General features: G+C 38.0%; 2 protein-coding genes across 4 annotated transcripts in view; one reads left to right on the top strand and one right to left on the bottom strand.

Annotated features, from left to right (window-relative positions):
* Positions 1–20,325, bottom strand: part of REV3L (REV3 like, DNA directed polymerase zeta catalytic subunit) — a 178,972-nt gene extending 158,647 nt beyond the window's left edge. For 2 of the 3 annotated variants that reach the window (XM_061131892.1, XM_061131893.1), the window contains exon 1: positions 20,092–20,325. In XM_061131892.1, coding sequence (XP_060987875.1) covers positions 20,092–20,230 — 139 coding nt within the window. In that variant the 5' untranslated portion in view covers positions 20,231–20,325. Of the gene's footprint in view, positions 1–10,302; positions 10,431–20,091 lie in introns of all 3 variants that reach the window. The other variant, XM_061131894.1, reaches the window with a different exon arrangement.
* LOC133048184 (keratin, type I cytoskeletal 9-like) overlaps positions 20,229–21,133 on the top strand; it is a 98,848-nt gene continuing 97,943 nt past the window's right edge. The window contains exons 1-3 of the mRNA XM_061131805.1: positions 20,229–20,573; positions 20,640–20,847; positions 20,969–21,070. Of these exons, the coding sequence (XP_060987788.1) occupies positions 20,229–20,573; positions 20,640–20,847; positions 20,969–21,070 (655 nt within the window). The remainder of the gene's footprint in view (positions 20,574–20,639; positions 20,848–20,968; positions 21,071–21,133) is intronic.

Raw genomic sequence — 21,133 nt, 5'->3', positions numbered from 1 at the left:
AGGATGGACTAGTTGGATCTCCTTGCAGTCCAAAGGACTCTCAAAAGTTTTCTCCAACACCACAGCTCAAAAGCATCAATTCTTCGGCACTCAGCTTCTTTATAGTCCAACTCTCACATCCATACATGACTACTGGAAAAACCAGAGCCTTGACTAGATGGACCTTTGTAAGCCAAGCAATGTCTCTGTTTTTTAATATGCTGTCTAGATTGGTCATAACTTTAACATGTATAAAAGTGTCATATGTCTGCATGACAACAAATGCACAAAGGATAAGCAGGAAGAATTTGGAGTATATAGTTTTAAAATTCTTATAGTATGCTGCCGCTAAGTCACTTCAGTCGTGTCTGACCCTGTGCGACCCCATAGACGGCAGCCTATCAGGCTCCTCCATCCCTCGGATTCTCCAGGCAAGAACACTGGAGTGGGTTGCCATTTCCTTCCCCAGTGCATGAAAGTGAAAAGTGAAAGGAAAGTCGCTCAGTCATGTCCAACTCTTCGCAACCCCATGGACTGCAGCCTACCAGGCTCCTCTGTCCATGGGATTTTCCATGCAAGAGTACTGGAGTGGGTTGCCATTGCCTTCTCCTCTTAGAGTGTGTGTGTGTGTGTGTGTGTGTGTGTATATATATATATAATTACATACTATTATATAATGGAAGGCTTGCTTGGTTACAAATGTATATTACAAACCCTAAGACTACCACTAAATTAATTTCAAAAAGAGGTACAAATAAATAACCCGACAACAGCAGATAAATATCAAAATTAAATAACATGTCACCTGGTATCAAAATCAGTGTTTCTTAGGACACAAAAACAAGTAAGATCAAGAAGCATGAGAGCTGAAACAGCAGCCCAGCCTGCTTTGTCTTTTAATACTAAACTGATACAAAAGTCAAAAAGCATTAACCAGCGCAAACATACCAAGGTGAAAGCAGCTATTTATAATAGATGGGAATGATAAAAAATATCCAGGTAATCCAAAAGAGGAAAAACACAAAAAAGAGAATAACAGAAAACAGCTGGCAGAGTGGTAGATTTTAGTTCAATCATATTATTAATTACATTAAATATATAACCTAAACACATCAATTAAAAGAGACTGTCAGATTAGATAAACAAGTCCAACTGTACACTGTCTAACTTCTCAGGTAGCGCTAGGGGTAAAGAACCTGCTTGCCAATGCGGGAGACATAAGAGACATGAGTTCACTCCCTGGGTTGGAAAGATCCCCTGGAGGAGGACATAGCAACTCACTCCAGTATTCTTGCCTAGAGAATCCCATAGACAGATGGGCCTGTGGGCTACACTCCACAGAGTTACAAAGAATCGGAAACAACTGAAGCAACTTAGCACGCACACATATACTGTCTGTAAGAAACCCATTTTAAAAATAAAAGCATAAGTAGGTTGAAAGCAAAAGGGTGGGAAAAGCTATGTTAGGAGACAATTCTCCATGGGTCTCTGTTATGGTATCCGTCTTTGAATCTACTACAGGTTGTAACTGACCTGCAACCACCTTCCACCTGTGGTTCCTCCTTAATAGTAGTCAATAAAGTGGAGAGTCAGAAATCTACTGTCTATAGCCAGCATTTATGAAACTTATGGCAACTTAACTTGTCACCTTTCAAGAAGACAAAATCTCAGGCACTTTACAATCCTTAACATGATATACCATGTTAAAAAACAATCAAAAGAAAGCTGGAGTGGCTATACTAATAAACAGACAAGGAAGACTTACAGAATAAGAGACATTACCAGGGATTAACAAGTCCTTTCACCAAAAAAACATAGTAATTCTAAATATACGAGGACATAATAAAAACTTCAAAATACATGAAGCAAAAACTGATAGACCTGAAAGAGAACCAGGCAAATCCACAAGTTGGAGACTGTAACACTCCTCTCAGTATTTGAAAGATCAAGCAGATGATAAACATATGGAAAAATTCAACCTTACTGTTGAGAGAAAATATACAAACTCCCAATGAAAGAGATCATTTACACCTGTAAGAATTTATTTAAAACTTGAGAAGTTTGACAGATGTGAATACTGGTGAAGATGAGGGACATCAGAAACTCTAATAACTGCTGGTGGGCAGTTTGATAGAACCACTCTGGAAAACAACTGGGCATTACCTAAAACAGAGAAGGTGCACATTCTACCACAGCAATTCCACCCTTAGTATAAATTCTTATACATATGCACTAGAAGACATGCTAAATTCTTATACACATGCACTAGAAGGCATGTACAACAGTTCTCATAATGGCATTGCTAAAAACTGAGGATTAAAAAAACCAGGAAACAACTCAGATGTGCAAAGATAAGAGAATGAATAAATAAAATTGATATATTCATATAACACAATACTATACAGCAGTAAAAATGAATGAATTACAGCTGTATAATACAACATAGATGACTCCTTAGAACATAATGTTGGCTTGGCGGTGGTCACAGAAGAACAGATACACATAAGTAACTCTAAAAAGATAAAAGCCAAATAATATATTGTTTAGAGATGTTTACAAATGAGGTAAAACTTTAAAGAAAAACAAGGAAAAGATTAGACAGGAGAGGAAAAGGCAATCAGAGACTTCAAAGATATTTGTAATGTTCTATTTCTTATTCTGAGTTGTAAAAAGATTTTTTAATTTACTTATTTTAATTGGAGGCTAATTACTTTACAATTATTGTGCTGGTTTTTGCCATACGTTGACATGAATCAGCCATGGGTGTACATGTGTCCCCCCATCCCGAGCCCCCTCCCACCTCCCTCCCCACCCCATCCCTCTGGGTTGTCCCAGTGCACTGGCTTTGAGGGCCCTGTTTCAAGCATCGAACTTGGACTGCTCATCTATTTCACATATGGTAATATACATTTTCAATGCTATTCTCTCAAATCATCCCACCCTCGCCTTCTCCCACAGAGTCCAAAAGTCTGTTTTTTATATCTGTGTCTCTTTTATATTCCTTAATCTATACATATTATAGATATTATTTTGTTATATATTTATAATTAAAATTCTTATTAAGAATAAGTAATAAATATAGATTCACTTAGCAAATATTGAAAACAAAAAAAACGTTAAACAAAATCACCAAAAAAAAAAAAAAAAAAAAAAAATCACCAAATAAAGGACAGCACCCCTGATGTTCCTCAACATTGAGAGGTACATGACCCAAAGAGGCCACTCTAGATACCAGTTATACTTGGCAGGATATAGAACATGAAACAATATGCCAGCAAGGCAGTATCAGATAGTTACTCTTCAGCAGGAGTTTTCATACCAATTCAGGGAGTTTTCCCTTTGGCCTTCCAGGTGGCAGGTTAAGTAAAAGGAATGAAATCACAAAGGCTGCTCCAGTATTCAACTTAGTTTGGAAATACTGAATAGTAATCACCATCTTCATCTACAGACAAGATTCCCAGACTCACGATAAACTTGCTCAACTATAAGAGTTATCATACCCAGGGAAGCCCAAAGCAGTTGTCTCCCACTGCTATTAATATTTACAGTTTATTCACAATCCTCCCAGTCCATATGTACTTTACTAACCATGATTCATTCTTACTAAAAGCAATGGTGCTCGGTTACACAACTGACATTCTATTTCTATCATTTCCAGGTGAATAAAGCTAGAGAGTTAACCTAAGACCAAAACAGTCCAAAAAAAAAGAAAAGCTATCAATTCTTTACTCACACTAAGTGAGGAGATTAAAGTTAGAATGGTACTAAGCTAAACAGCTATTAATATATTTCACTGAATCCAAAATACCAAAGATTTTAAGACACCATTCACTTTTATGCAACTGAGAAAGAACATTCTTCCAGTTAAATATGGCGCACCACTGATTCGTAGCTTCCCTGATTCTTTACCAAATGAAAGAATGTGAATGCGGGATATCTGGGTTCAGTAACCTGGGTTGGGAAGATCCCCCGGAGGAGTGCAAGGCAAACCACTCCAGTATTCTTGCCTGGAGAATCCCCATGGATAGAGGAGCCTGAAGGGCTACAGTCCAGGGGATCGCAGAGAGTAGGACAGGACTGAGCGACTAAGCACAGCACAGTTGGTGGCTCAGATGGTGAAGAATCTGCCTGCAGTGTAGGAGACCTGGGTTCGATCCCTCGGTCAGGAAGATCCCCTGGAGAAGAAAATGACAACCCACTCCAGTATTCTCGCCTGGAGAATTCCATGGACAGGGGAGCCTGGTGGGCTACGGTCCATGGGGTCGCAAAGAGCTGGACACGACTGAGCGACTAACACTTTGACTTTCTTTAACCACTGATTGTAAGCTACATCCCCTATTGAGCTATAAAAATGGGGAGGGGGAGATAAACATCTTAGAATCAACTGAATACAAAATAACTCTTCCAGTTTTCCACTAAAATATTTAAGATATGCTGCGCTGTTCTCCCCCTTGGAGACAAAATCCACTCAAAGAGAAACTGGCCCCCTACTAAAAACTTTCTAAGATGTGTTGGGTTGTATTTTCTCACTCAGTACCTCTCTGTCTTCATCTATTCTAAAAACACAACTCTCACTATCAACAAAACTGGAGAACAGCTCTCTTCATTCTGGATGTCAAATGAGCTTCCATCACTGATAAAAATCATCAGAAGTTATAAGGGCTTTCATAACCTGGAGACTTTCATATAATGCTCTGGAGTAAAGAGAGAAAAACACACAGACAGACAGAAAGCACCCTAAGTTATCCCAGAGTAAGTCTGCTCCCACATGTCAGAGACTGTGCAGTCAGAATGGGGGAAAACAAACCTCAGTCCAGTAGGGGCACACAAAATGAATGTTTTCATCTAAGTGGGTTGTGCTCAACTACTAGGCTCTGTATAACTGGAAGGGCAATTCTATCAGTTTATAAGCAAAAGTGAAGACAATCAATTGGACTTCCCATACTCTGTCAACTTGCAAACAACAGGACCAGATAAACAGTCTCTTGTTCACAGATGGATAAACCTGGGGCTTATACAAACATTAAGCACATCTTCTTAAAACTGCCAAAGAAATGAATCTGTAATGAAAAATGGTACCTGAAAATGTATTTAAAGCAACCAAAATCAATCAATCAATCAATCAAACCTGGAGCTCAAGAATGGGTATAAGCAGTATGGGATAAATAGATCAGCAGTGGTGTCACGCTTGCGCTCAGTTGCTCAGTCATGTGGTGCTCCACACCAAATTAATACATGTAGGTCAGTTTAAATTGCTCTATTTAAATTTAATACACACACTAAAGATTTTTTAAAGAGAAGATACACAGTTTAAAACATTCAACGTTTATAAGATAGTCTTAAAAATTGGGAAACTGACAGTACAAAAATCTAAAATAAGCTAAACTCCTTGTATTACATAAAAGAAAATATTTTTTATTTGTTCCCAAATTTTGTAATTAGAGCTACAAATCTGTATATGTTTTTTAAAATGCTTACTGCATCATGCTTTTTAATAAAACACATAAAATAAAGTCTGTGCTGCAAAAAACAGAAACCAGAGTTTAGACTGATTTAAAAAAAATATCTATAGTGCTACTCAAATGCAGTCTATGAATGAACTGTTTGTTATGAGTTTGTAACAAGACAAGTATCAAACTAGAAACTCTTATAGTAGTTTGAGAGGGGAATTCTATACCTGTTTAATATTCATTAAAAAAGAGAGCTTGTATTTTGCTTGTTGGGTTTTCTTTCTCATTTTTCTAGTACTTTTAGTGTATTTTAAATAAGTATCAGAAAAAAAGTGATTCTTCAGTACAATTAGTTTGAAAAGTAGTTATACAACACATATCAGTTATAAAGCTTTATGTGCCAAATAACACATCAAAATGTACAAAAGTTAAAACAGAGATACAAGGAAAAAACGAAGAACAAAATAAAGTGGGAAAGTTTCATGACCTATTAGATTAAAAATAAGTAGAGAATGAAAATCAATGATGAAATGTCACATTTTCTTCAGGAAGTCATCTATTATAAGATGTACCATCAGTTTAATACCAGCTTTTCAGGGGGAAAAAAAAAACTGTGTTAAATGTACACAGTGTGAGATGTATTAACCTCAAAAATACTAGAATTTAAAAAAAAGAATTAATCAAGGAAATAATAGTAGGGCAACAATCTGGTATCAAATAAACAGAAAACTTTGTCAACAAAACATTTATAAAGATACTGAAAATATTATAAACCCTAAAGAATACCTCAACAACTTCGAAAAATTAAAAAGTATCTAAAGCATGGCAAAAACTGGTTTTCTACCATTTCCCACTATAAATTACTTAAGGTTTCCTGTTTGCTTTTGCTTTTTTGATGCTCTTGGGTAAAACTATCATGAAGAAGGTTTGCCAATTTTAAAAACTTTAAAAAACTACATTAAATGACTTAAACATGCTAATCTCTTCAGCCTTGCAGTTTTCTAATTCACTTTTATATAGAACTCAAGGGAAGAAGTCAAAGTATTCCATAATGTCAGATGCTGCACAGATCATAGATGCCTCTGCTATTCTCTTTCTAGCTCCTTACAACCTTATTAAAAATATAGGATATTATTAGGATATGGGTAGCATTATTTTGCCTTCTCAAAAAAGGTCACTGTCTGTTTGTCTTTCTTCTTTGTGGCCCACTGGAAAAGTGCTGGCCTAATGTAGCCACCCTCATATAGCTACACGATTGATTAGGTAAAAGTCGGCTAAAGAGATAAAGGGTTATATGAGAGCATTACTTGAAACACTACCACTATATATATGTGTATATAGACTGCACATGTTACACACACAAAAACATACACGCTGTACTAGACAAGACTCAAAGCAACATTATTAACAATAAGTAACAACACAAATGTATTTTCCACCTATGCTATACATTCAATCATCTAAAAATTACCCTCCAAAGAATGATCCTACTTCTTAGACTGGTCTGTCAAAAGCAGTGGTTCTCATGATAGAACCAAACTTAGAAGAGAAAGAAGTGTACTGAAGATAGGATCCTTCCGAAACCGTTCATTTTAAGTCAGAGTTTTGAAAGCTAAGTTCTAGAAGTTTTCTTCTATTCCCATACCTAAAACTTAAACCAAGATTAAACTAAATTTTTCTAAAAGCCTCATTTAAGATACAAACTTTTTTATAAAATGAAAACATATTCAAATAAAACGTTATTTACCATAAGAACAAACGAACTAGGAAAAATATTTGTAACGCAATTCACAGATAGGGACCAATTTTCCTAATATATGAAGAGCTCCTTGGAATCAACAATCAAAAGACCAACACTCACAATAGAAAAGTGGGTAAAAGATAATCCAGTAGTACCCTGAAAAGGAAATACAAATGGTTCTCAAATATATGGAAGGACATTCAATCTCACTTATAATAAAAGAATGCAAATTAAAACTACACAGAGATCCATATGTTTTATCTATTAGACTGATAAAGATCAAAATACCTGAGACCATAACCTTGGTGAAAATATGGAAAAAGTCTCAGTATTGCTGGTGGGAAACTATAACACAGAAAGCATCTCTGTATTGTAGTTTTTCTTACTGGGACTATCTTTCTAAAACATTTTTTAAAATGTAGTACACAAGATATATTCAGCTTTGTGTGAGCTGTTGGTCATTAAAAAAAAACAACTGTAATTATCTGCTTTTATAGAATATTGTTCATAAAATGAAACAGACAGGTAGATAAGTTTATGAAACTTGGATGATGAAGTAGCAGTATTGACAACAGCACTGCTCCACCTGAGCTCACCTCATGACAGCTTACTGTGCACTTAGCGGGGGTTCAATTAAATTTTCTGGGTGAATGGGACCAAGAATGATGCTGAGGGATGATCAGAACGGTGTAAAACAAGTGAGAATAAGAAATTAACTGAATTTATCTGAATCGGTAAATTAATTATTTAAACATTATTCTTTTTTCAAGAACAAGGCACTGTACACTGACAAATGTTTCCTGAAAAACGAGTCAGCAAGCAACAGAGGTATAGCATACTTTAGCAGTAATGGTCCCCTAATGAGTCACACAGCTAGGAAACTCCTCTCACACCAACTCTGGGCCTGGCTACATAATTTGAAGGCTAGCTGCTGGAAACACATAGATTCCCCCACCTCACCCTAGCACCAATATCCAGACTATGAGTGACGCCATTCTAGGCCAAATAGCTTCCAGATGACCACCCGGCTGACCCAGCCACATAAGCAAGCCCAGCCAGAAGCAGGAGTGGAATTGCTGAACTGAGCCCATGCCAGAATTATGGGCTAACAACTGGCTATTGTTTTATACACTAAATTTTTGGGGAGCTTTGTTATATAAAAATTGATACCAGTGGGGAGGTAAATAGGATTGGTGGTCAAGGAAAATTTTTGTTTTACCTGTTTTCTGCTTTTTAAATTTCACAAGAACATATTCATATACTATTTGTTTAAATTAACTTATAAAAATATTTTTGTATCAGACTGATATTATAGTAAAGCCCTACTATCACCTTACAAACACATATACATAAAAACAAAATAATTCAGTCCAAATGGGAAAAAGAATTTGAAAGGAGACATTAATATTGCTCAGGAAAAACAAGGTCAGTACAAAGTTGTAGGGTATATTTATTACAAAAAAAAATCAGGGAATAAGAATACATTCATGATCAATGTCTTAATAATGGTTATTATCAGATTCTGGAAGTATTAGGAGACATACATCTCAGATTTTGCTTCCCTGCTTCTTCTGTTTATGCAGCTAATGGCATAGTACATATTCCCTCATTTTAGTTCTCACATGCTATGAAGTAAACATAAGCTGAATAACTTCAGGCAAAAGTTAATTAACCTCTTCATGCCTCATTTCCTCAACTGTAAAATGGGGATAAAAGTACTTGTTTTATAGAGTTGTGAAAATTAAAACACTTAGAATAAGGCACACAGAAAGGGCTCAATAAATGATCTATAACCTCTGTTAGTAAAATGATGTAAACTTAAGGTCTTTTGACTAACTGGGCTTCTATTTTATAACCACTAAACATCATCAACCAAAGTGTGATACATCAAAATTAATTTGAAAAATCTTCCTAAAGACTTCATTTAAAAAAAAAAAAGACAATCTTATTAAAAAGCAAAACAAAACCTGGGAATATATATATATATATATATATTTTTTAATGAAGAAAACTGAAACTCCAAACAAAAACAAATTTATTTGGTCCACATTTCACAATTCTAAATGGGTTTAAAAACCAAAGGTTTCAATTTGTGTGTGTGTTACAAATTCAGAAAAGGCAAAAAAAGGGAGCAATAGTTCCTCCTGTCACCTTTGCAATGACCTCTGGCACAGACACCTCCAACTCATTCTACTACCATTTAAAACAAACAAAAAAAGACTTTAGAAAATAAGACTCTTTTCATAAGAAATACACTTAACTTAAACTGCAATATTGGAAAACTGTAGTTACTCCTTGATCAATGGCTTAACACTGCCCTTTTTCAGGGCAAGATCAGGCCTGGATAGTTATCTGTCTATATATGTATACATCAACAATTTTAAAAAGAAAAATCAAGACTGGGTAGGGTACTTTAAAAAAAAAAAAAAAAAAAGACGATTTTTCAAGTTTTAAACTGGTCATTACCTAGACTTTAGACATGTGAGTCAGTGACCAACTGGAAAAAGCCTTATACCACAATGTTAGGTATTTTAGTTTGTCCTATTGTGAGGAATGAATAAATGCTACAAAAATTCCATTTTTCATTCCAATTCAACTCAATTTAAAGAGCACCTGGTATACACCTAGTAATGTGGCAGATTCTGGACTTAGAAGGGTTAGAAAGTAATAGTTATATTACTATATATGCCAGACAGTTGCTGGTTACTAGTATTTAATCATAATAATTCAGTGAGGTAGAAATTATTAAAACTAATTTTACAGAGGAGGAAATTAAGGCTCACAGAAATAAAATAACCTGTCCAGGGTTTCTCAGCAGCAGTGGGGACCTGGAATAGGGCAGGAGGGGCAGTGTGGGGCAGGAGGAACACGAGGGTAGTGCCATATGACTATTCCTACAGACAAATACAACACTCACTGTAGTCAGTCCTTTATCAGCAATGTGAAAGGAGGCTAGGACTGTGGGAAACCAAAGAGGATCTTTTGGGAATGGGCAAAGGAGTCACAGAAGGCTTTAAAGTGGTTAATCTTTGGGTTGTTACTTTAAGGATGAGTAGATTTATAAACTTCAATGCCAAGGTTCACTCCCACCTCCCCTCATCCCCAATATATCAACCAAAATAAATTACTTACTTGAAATTGAGAAAAACAATTTTGAGAGAAATCTTCCTCAGATATTTTATTCCATAGTTTTAAAACAAATAATATGATGACAGATTAATTTTTAGGTTGCTTTTATGTGGCTTGTCTTGGTTTTTATTCTGAAATGAAATTTAGATTAGTCATTTTCTTGTTCTGAGAAACTAGGAGTATGCCAACATGTTTTAACTTCACATTTTTTTCACATATCAACATGTATTCTTACTTACAGAGTCTTTCATTTCACCATCTCAAACAATACCTAATTTAATATATAAATTACTTTGAAGTATAAATATATATGCAAAATAAGATAGTTCTTTTAATTCTTGTTATACTTCCTTGGTAATTATAATAAATAGAAGAAAAATAGAAAACTGTTGTTAAACTGTTATATATTACACAAGCATTTTTGAGGTAACACGCTTTTTTTAATTCTTTGAATCATTTATATAGTAAATGCTCTCTTAACCCAAAGAAAATTAAATAACTGTCCCCAAGGAAACTGACCTCAAAATCTTGGTACTTCCCACAGCTATCATCTAAAAAGAAAACAGAATTGGACCAAAAAAACCTTAAATTTTCCAAAGACAATTACTGCCCTTTTTTCTCCAAATTTACTTTGTTAGGCATATATTCAATTTCTGCTGCAGAAAACAGTCCAGTTTGCCAATACTAATTAAGCAACAAAATATTTTTCACTTAAAAATGAAATACTTAAAAATCTACCAAGAACTGGAAAAAACACAGGTCATCTGGAAAACTTAAAAAATGACAAAAAATAAAAACAAAAAATACCCCACCCAACCACACACCAAAAGGTTACACAGACTGTCATTAAGAGGGTTTTATTTATACATTGTTTTAGCCTCAAAATGCACCTACTTTATGTCCAGACAGTGAAGAATTTTTCTTTAAACTGACTAAGACATCTACTCCTGCCTTATCTGGAAACTCTAAGTTGACACAATTTCACCCACAGTTTACTGTACCTCAACTCCCATTATTTATTTCCTCTCTCATTCACACTGTGGCAGTCAGGTACCAAAGTGACATACACCATCCCATTGTTCCATATCTTAGTAAGTTTCCAAGTATTTCTCAGGAATATATAAGGCTAATGGCAACATCCTCTGAAGCCTACTTAAACCCAACCTACTTAAAAACTCATTTTTCACTCATTTTTAATGGAACAAATTCTAATCCAACCAAAAGTAAGACCAGAAAATGTTTAAGTACAGCACCAGAGGAACTCTGAAAGGTCTCCTAATCCATCGCCTTTCTCTTTGGAAAACTATATACATACAATTCTAGTACCAATTTTTGTTTATATCTGTCCTAAATTCTTGTTATAGACTAATCTATAGACATATATGTTATAGACATTATTTTTTAATGAGAGAGCTACAATCATCACAAAACAAATCCAACTACAACCTATTCTACGGGAAGAGTCTAAACACTATTGAACACAGTAGGCCCTCTGAGATTTCTAAACTGTGTACATGCTTCCTTTTTTTTTTTTTTTAATAACAATTCCTCTAAACATCTGTATGTTTGTCTTTTAATTATAACCAAGGCCTTTCCAATTCTCAGATGTGGGGAGACAGTGTGAGGTAGTAAGGGCTGAGAGTCAAAATCCCCAGTTTTTAGACCCAGCCTGACACCAACCAATTACAGGATACAGGACACTGAACAAATCCTTAAGTTAATCTATCTAGGTATCAGTTTTCTTTAAATAATATGAAAGAATTTCACCAGAACAGTGTTTTCCAACCCCTTTCACATTGTAAATAATATTCATTCAGCACAATAGCCAACAGGAAGTCTTTTGGAGGCATCAACATTGTGCTTGACGAAAAAAAATTATATTTTCTTTATATAATTATGAAAGAAAATTAAACAAAGCTTGTAGCAATATGAATGGATTTCAAATCCAACCTTTTCCACATTAGGAACATTTCAAAATAACAATGATGCTTAATTTTTGCAGAACATACATACGCTATTAGGCAGTCACCTTGCAGCAAGCTAAATGGCAGCTAAGCGGAACCAATACAGGCAAAGTACAGGCTAATGGCTAGGCCCCAGAGCAACATCCTGTCACCCTGTCCTTTCATCAGATGACACTCTCCAAAGCACCCAGAATACAAACTCCAGTAACAGTTTCATGATCCCTTCTCTATAAGAGGCAGCTACAGTCTCTGGTTGGCTGAAGCAGATTTCAAGGATCAATGGTAAAGCACTTTCTTTAACGTACTTAAAATACCAGATAGAGCAATAACTGCTGGTTGTGCTCATCATGGGGCTTCCCTGGTGGCTCAGATGGTAAAGAATCTGCCTGCAATCCAGGAGACCCAGGTTCGATTCCTGGGTTGGGAAGATCCCCGGGAGAAGGGAATGACAATCCCACTCCTCTCACCTGGCGAATCCCATGGACAGAATCCCAAAGGGAGCCTGGCGGGCTATAGTCTACAAGGTCACGAAGAGTCAGACACGGCTGAGCGACTAACACTTGTGCTGTGCTCATCATGCAATCTGCTTAAGGAACCCCACAGCCTGCCTTCAGATTCCACTCCAGTAGGGTCGACCACCTCCAGAGAGCCACATAACATCAAGTGGAAGCTCTGAATTAGAAGACCTCTATTAAAACTAAAATTAAACAGCACTGCAGTAACCATTTGACAACTAAATATTTATGACTACTATGACCTTGTATTTTTGTTCTTCATTACCAATTGTTGCAAGCAAAACATAATCTAAAAAAATTAACTTTGAGTAAGTATCACACGCACAGGGCAAAAAACCTCCAAAAGTTACTGAAGAGTATACTTTAAAAAAAATTAGATTACCACGTTTGTCCTGTAGGCCACCAATTACCCTCACTGGAGGTAACCACTGTAGCAAAATTCTCATGTATCCTTTCAGATATATATGTACATATATACAATATATATTTACTTATAAATATATATTTACATATAAATATTTAATTTATATTATATATATGTGTGTATGTGTATATATACATATTTTTTTAAGCCACACAAATGGTAGCATACCACATATGGAGCCTTGCATTTTGCTTTTTTTCCTTTTAACATATCTGGACATGGCACCAGAGCAGTACATGTAGCACTGCCTCATCACTTTAAAGACTTGCCTAGTACTCCACTGAAGAGATACACCATAATTTACTTAACTACTGATTTACGCTTAGGTTACTTCCAACCTTTTGCAATGACAAACAATCCTGCCACAAATATTCTTACATGCTCATTTGACACATATATAAAATCTTTTAGAGGCTAAAATCCTTCAATGAAGTTGCTAGATCAAAATGTACATGAAAAATAAAAGAAAGAATAAAAAAACAAGGGGGAGAAACTCCCTGGCAGTCCAGTGGTTAGAACTCTGTACTTCCAGGGGCCTGGGTTCAACCCATGGTAGGGGTAAGTTCCCACAAGCTGTGCAATGCAGAACCCTCCTCCCCTCAAAAAAGGAAGACGAACTACCAAAATATGCATGCAACTTAAATTCTGAAAATGACTTCTAAGTTGTTTTCCATGGAAAATGAACCAGCAATATGCGAGAATGTCCATGGAAAATGAACCAGCAATATGCGAGAATGCCCATTTCCCCTTCTCTCATCCTCCTCAAGTTATACTGTATAATCAATCTTTTCTAATTAGGTGATAAACGGTATGTTGTAGTTTTAATTTACATCTTCATTATAATAAAATCACATATCTTTTCATAAGAATTCTCTCTGCTCACTTTTTCTACTGGATTATTTTCTAGGAGCTCTTTGTATATTAAGAGGAAACTAGTCTTTTGTGAAAAGTGTACAAATAAGCTTTACCAGTCTATTTCTCTTTTAACTTTATGATTTTTGTCTCTATACAGAATTTTACTTTACATTGTAAAACTCAGCAATCTGGCCTCAGTTCTGTATCATACTTTGAAAGGCCTTCACCATTCCTAGATTAAAATAATTATCTTACGTTGTTTGTTTGTTTCCACATTTAAATCTTCTGACTCATCTGGAAGCCAAGTTTTTACTTTTCCAGATGACTAAGTAGCTATTCCAACACTCAGTATTAAAGAATCTTCTTCCCTACTAATAGGAAAGGTAGCATCCATTATCATACACTTAAGTTCTTACATACAAGTCAATTTCTGACCTGCTCTATTTCATTGCTATTTCATTTTGCCGTGTCAAAGACATGCTACTCTGCAAAACATTTTAAAATCAGTTTACATAAAAACGAGTATAATAAAACCAGAAATTATTGGCCTTCTTTAATATAAGAATAATTCTGCAGTTCCTAAACTGGATTCATATAATCAAATTCAACACTTTCATCATGCAATCACATATTTTAGTTGATACTTATTTGGGAGCCCAATATCAAACTCAAGACTTCTTATATTTCTGATAGTTTTTCCTTAATTTTGTATATATATTTTTTCCAAATTATAAAATCAATACATTCTCTGCAGAAAAGCTAAAAAATACAAAATACACCTCCCAGAGATAAGCAACCTTTATATTTCGGTGCATTTTAAATCAATTATTATTTTATAAACAGATTTTTCTAACATAATATACTGATAGGACTTCCCTGTATTATTTTATATTATACTTACATAACAATCATGAAAACATGATTTTAAAGACAAATTCTACTAAATATGCCCAATTTATGTAACCACTTCTCAGTTGCTGAACATTCGGGGTTGTTCCCTGTTATGCCTATCATCTATTAATTCTTGCAACAAATGCTTGAGTTTCAAGCTCTGTGGTAAGCAACCACTGGCTGTATAATGGTGAGCAAAAATGAACACATTACCAGCATTTATGGAGGTAACTGGGAAAAACAAACGTTAATCTCCTAAGTATATAAAAATGACAACTACAGCAAGTGTTATGAAGGAGAGTTTATGAAGCTTTGAGAGTCTATGGTAGGGAAGGCTTCCCTGAGGAAAGATAAATTGGAGTTTAGGTGAAGGAAAAGGAAAAACATTCTAGGCAGAGGGAACAGCAGGTTCAAAGGCCTCATTGTGGGAGGAGCATGGCAAGAATAAGGGACTGAAATAAGGTCAATGTGGCTGGAACATAAAGAGCAAGGCAAGAAGGACATGGCTCAAGCCATGACTGGATAGAGAGGTAGGGGCCAAACTGTGCAAGACCTTGTAAGACATGTAGACGCCACCACATAAGACATGTAGCTTTGTCCTTACCCTAAATGCAATGGAAAACTACTGAAGCATACCAAGTAGTAGGGGGATATAATAAGGTTTGCATTTTGAAAAGATCCCTCTGATTACAGTGTAGAAAACAGATTAGAGGGGAACAGAATAGATTGGGGTTGGCCAAGATTAGGCGGCTATTGTAAATGCATCCAAAAATGCTAGTAGTTTAGACTAGGGTGGTGATGGATAATGAAAGAAATAGACGGATTCAAAAGATAATCAGATTTTGTCAAAAGATTTACATTCATAGATCAAAATCCCTAAAACTAAAATTATTGGGTCAAAAAACATTTCAAGGATTCTGCTATGCGTTGCCAAGCTACTGGGCCAAGAGCAGTCTTCTCTTCATTTGCAAATTACCTTGTATCTGTTCCTCTATTAGAATTTTTAAATTCTTTTGAAATTCCTTTAAAATGACTTAATCCATACTTCCTTCATGAAGCCTTCCCTGACTCCCCCTTTGGCCTGCCAGGTGGTCACTGAATGTGTCCTCTTTGAGTCCCCACTTTGTCTTATACACATTTTATATTCCAATTAAACTATGTTTGAATTATGTTTACATATCTATCATCTCTCCTACATTGTGAGCTTGTGGAGGGTAAAAGTTGTTCATAATGACGCCATTTAAAGAACAGCTCAATATATGTACTAAGTTCTCACTAAGTGTTCACTGAATGAACTGAATCACATATTACAAGATTCCACTGTGTCCACAGATTTCAGAGGACTCCTGTTTAATAAGCTTCTGATTAACTTACGGTTATTTAAGTTAAGTGTAATACAGAAACCTCATAAAATTTGCAACTCGGGCTTCAGATACCTACTAAAGTGACTAATTTTGTTTGTGGTAAAACACATCTCAGTAGTGCTACTGAAAAATCTTTCTAATATTTATATTAAATAGGCATTGTGTGATGTTAAAATATTGTTAAATGATTTAGAAAAAAAAGAGGCTATGAACAAACAAGACTTTTATTAGAGAAATTATTTGTCATCTAAGTTGTTGATATTTCACTAGCTGGAGGAAGACTGGACGGGGGGAGGGGATGATGGCAGAGTTCCTTACAGTAATCTTAAAGTCAAGCAGCTCCCTCTATAGTCTGTTTGGCCTACTTTGTTTAATTACTTGCTTTGTGAACATCTCGCTCACACTCTTCTATTTACTCCTCCTCTGCATCTCAGCAGGGAAGCTTTTGAAAGGATAATTCTGTTTTAAATTGATGCTGAGAAAACTGAGAAAGCTATCTAAGCTAAACTCAATGTGAAGTGAGTTACATCAGGCAACTAATAAGCAAGAGTTGGGATGTGGTAACTGGGCAGCTTCCCAGATTCACCTGAGTCAGTTCCTCATAGTAAAGCCCTAGGATTTTTTTTGAAGTGAAATCCCAGAGCACTCACACCCATATTCAAATCTAAGTGAAAAAATAAAAAACGCTGTCTTGGACTGTAGTTAGGTATAACCTGGGCTCCCTCCACTAAAACAAGTTAACAAAAAGTTGTTAAATTGCTCAATACATTGTATGTCAAAACAATACTCAAGTCACTTTTACATGAGTGGAAAAAAAGCAAAAGATGTTTTTGGGTTTTTAAAAATAATTCCATCACTTACATATAGAAAATATAAGTGATTCTCTCAGGAACCAATATCCTCAATCAGAAAGGGATTAAATCAATCAGGATTTACCATTCAAATCTGAATGTACCAGTTTTTAAAATACCTTTACAAATTTCACCAACTAAGATATGAGAGCTTTTAAACCTAAGACACTAAATTTATTTCTTAAATTACTCAAATATGCCCTCAAAACATAGGACAATAGGAAGTCAACTGGACTGTTTTCTAAAGCAGAAAAATATTTTTCATGCAATAATAGAAAAACTGAACTAGTAAAAATCTAATAAATGAATCAGTTCAAAATTTTATAATGTGCATCTGAAATGGTCACTTTATTTGGAAGATTTCTTCTGCTGCTATTTTTCACAATTTCACTTGAAATGCAAACTCAGTTTAAAAATATTTTCTCCAAACCAACGTAAGGAATTGAGGACTCCCAAAATTAACTACTATATAGGAAAAACTTAATTTCATAGATTTACCGTGTTACACTTTTTCATTAATTTTACTAATCAGTAAATATATAAACATAGTTTGTGATTTCAAACAATAGATCTGTTCTCATTAAAAATTCTAGCATTCAAACTAGAGAACCAAATTGACTTCTTTTTTATATTATTTTCAAAATTTATTTTACTAGGTGGCTGGACTGGTTTTCTCTGGGGAGAGAATTCAGAAGCAGATAATAATATAGTTTTTGCTTATGTTTATTAACATTAATTTTACATGCTAGAAATGCTGGCTTGATTTCTGAAAGCTGTAAACTCTAAATGTATGCCAGTGACATCAAAATTTTTCACCTTTTGAGGAAACACAAAAATTTTATAGCAAACCCAATTCAATAATCCTTAACAACTTAAAGTTTGAAATTCTCTGTGACAAGTTTTGTATCTTTCAGTGTATATACAAAAAAACTCTGATTTCCATTACATATTTCAAGGCGTATTTTTAAAAATCCAGTTTTTTTTTAAAGGGGAGTGATGCTGGTAATCTATTGTAAGATGGCCAAGAGAAAAGAATATGTATTTCTTTCTACAGACTAGTTCACGTCTTTTTTTAATACTGAGAAACAAATGTACACCATATTCTTTATTTTTAAAAGATTTTTCATATAATAAAATTACTACTAGCTCACAGTGAAATTTTTTTTCCACAAACAAAACTTGTCTATAAAACAAAGCCTGCAAATCACTCAAGGATACATATTTAATGACTAGTGTAGGAAAAAAAACTTTGTGTAGCAAAGTAACCCAAACCATATAAATTGTAATACCCAGTATACGCCACAGTATTAGCACGTCCCCTGATAATTTCAAAATGTGGCTGAACAGAGTTATATCAACATCACTATCTTATTTTTCCTCTGTACCTGAAGTGAAAAAAAACAGTATATTACACTGAAATTCCAATTAGAAATAAAGACAGCACCACTATACTTAAAAGGGCAGAAAATCTATCCTTCAAAACATTTTATTGCCTCTATACTCCAGCCTCTAAGTTTCAGGTGTTACACTTTCAACAAATTGTTAACAGCATTCAAATACCCCACCTTAAAAAGCCGATATCATCAAAAGCTTTGTTACTATTTTAAAAAGAAATATCAAATACCATTCTATCAAATCTCACTAACAGCACTGAAATTTTTAACGAAGAGAATTCACATTAAAAGATAATTGCTTAGAATGAGTGCTTGAGTTTGGAAAGTGCTATTATCTTGATAGCCCACAGGAAAACTGACTGTAGTAATAAGATGAATGGTGATGCAAGGAGCATCAAGTGGGAAATGCTATCTAAAATCCCATAGGGCAGTACATAGCTAGAGAGCATCTCTTTCTAGGAGGCAGCTCCATTATTTCACATAGGCAGTTCAAAGCGTGTAGAAAAGCAAAGCAATTTAAAATCTTGCAAATCTGGCCACTATCCTACTTATACCATCATAAATCCCCAAGAGCTTCTGAGAACGTAGCTTCTGTCTCCCCACCCCACTTGTTCGAAATAGTTTTTGAAAACAAAACAGCGTATTAAAAAGTGTATTGTCTTAAATGTACGTGTATTTAAAATGCAATCCTACAACCCAGCATAGAGACATTGCTTTAATGTTTGCCTTGCTGGGCTTAGCTGTGGTTCTTATGAAATTGACGCTATTAAGTGGGATGTTTTACACTGGGCGACATAAACATGCATTTCCTACTTCCGCGGATACACACTTCCCTGAAAGCAACGCACCTGGGGACGGAGCCCTGCCCCCCAGACTCCCGAGGCTTTACTTGAAACTCCAGAGTTACGACCTGCCCTCACAGCAGAACCACATGGTCACTTCAATGAGAAAGATTATCTGGCCCCAGGCGCCACTCTTCAGCCCACAGCATCTCCAGAAGGGGCAGAGGAGAGCGCTGATAAGAAGAGGCGACGAGGAGCGACTGACAACAGAGCTGACACTTCCCTACTCCTCAAGCCGTTTCCAGCAAGGGGCACTTGGGAGACGCAGAGGGTGTCCGAGGTCCCACCAGTCACCCACCTCAGAGGGGGGACCCTGCGCGCCCGCTCACGGAAGACATGGCGCAGCCACCTGACCCAGTCCTCCTGGGCGAGAGCGACGCCCGCTCCGCCTGCCCGCGCGACCCCGAGTGCGGACCCGGCTCCCGACCGCCGCACGCGGTGTAAACACTCGGCGCCCGCCGCCTCCCCGCCTGGGGTTGGATTGGGGGGGCGGGGGGGCGGAACGCTCGCGCGGACCCACATTTTTGCGCCTCTCGTCACGCTCGGGAGGAAAAGGCGAGGAGGGCGAAGGGGAGGGACGACGCGGCAGCGATCAGCCGAGAGGGCCGGCGCCGGCGGCGTGCGCGCGAGTGCGCGGCGGGGAGAGCTGCCCGGGCGCCCGCCGCTCCCGCCCGCGCCCCGCGCCCGCTTACCTGCCGGGGTCGCTCCGAAGATTCGCACCACCGGCACCTTCTTGACAGGGGCCTGGGTGAGGGGGGATCGGCAGATATCCAGCCCCTGCAGCGGGCTGGCCATGTAGTAGTCGGCAGTCACTATCCTCACTGAAAACATGTTTGCCGCCGCCGCCACCTCTTCACTAGCGACCTGGCAACGGCAGCAGCAGCGGCGGTTCCTTCCGCAGCGGCGGCCCCACAGCGGCGGCGGCGGCGGCGGCGGCGCCCCCTCCCCTCACACTCAGACGCGGCGAGCCGCGGCGGCGGGCGGGCGGGGCGGCGTGGGCACTGCTGCCGCCGCCGCCTCAGGAGCACCCGGCGAGGGGCGACCGGGGAGAAGCCCTCGCGCTTTCGTCGGTGCTGCTGCTGGTGCTCCCGCCACTGCCGCCGCCGCCGGGAATCACACGGGCTCCTCGGTCCCCGGCTGCAGCTCTTGTTGCCATGATGATGATGTCACGGACGCAACCACTGGGGGAGGGGAGAAGGGGCTGTGTGTGTGTGTGTGTGTGTGAGCGTGTGGGGCGAAGGGAGGGCCAAGAGTAGTTGGGGGAGGGGACACGGCGGGAAAGGGAGGGAGCGGGGCGGGCACCCGAGCGGGACACCCAAGCGGGGGGCCGACTAGGTGCTTTCTCCCCCCGCCCCCGGGCACGCAGCGAGGGCGGTGGCTGCGGGAGAGCCGGGCCCGCGCGGGGCGCGAGGAATCGATGACTCGGCCGGTGGGCACGGCCACCTGGGGTGAGGGGCAGCGGAGGGAGGGGGCGGTGGAGCACCGATGTCATGGATGGGCTCGGAGGGCCCGGCGGGGAGGGGGGTGGGGGGGGGGCGCCAGTGTTCAGGGTCGTTTTTTGGCGGCTAGGCGGGATTGGCCGGAGCCGCGGCGATCGCGCTCGCTTCGCCGACCGCCATTTCACATCCTGCAGAGAAGGCGGGGGCAGCCGCGGAAACGGCCTTTCACAAGGTAAGAAAACCCGCCCGCGGGAGTGGGGCGGGGTGGGGGGGGGGGGGAGGAGGCGCGGCGCAG

Source organism: Dama dama, chromosome 28, assembly GCF_033118175.1.
Source record: "Dama dama isolate Ldn47 chromosome 28, ASM3311817v1, whole genome shotgun sequence".
NCBI classification, from domain to species: Eukaryota; Metazoa; Chordata; class Mammalia; order Artiodactyla; family Cervidae; genus Dama; species Dama dama.
This window is presented reverse-complemented; position numbering and strand designations above follow the sequence as displayed.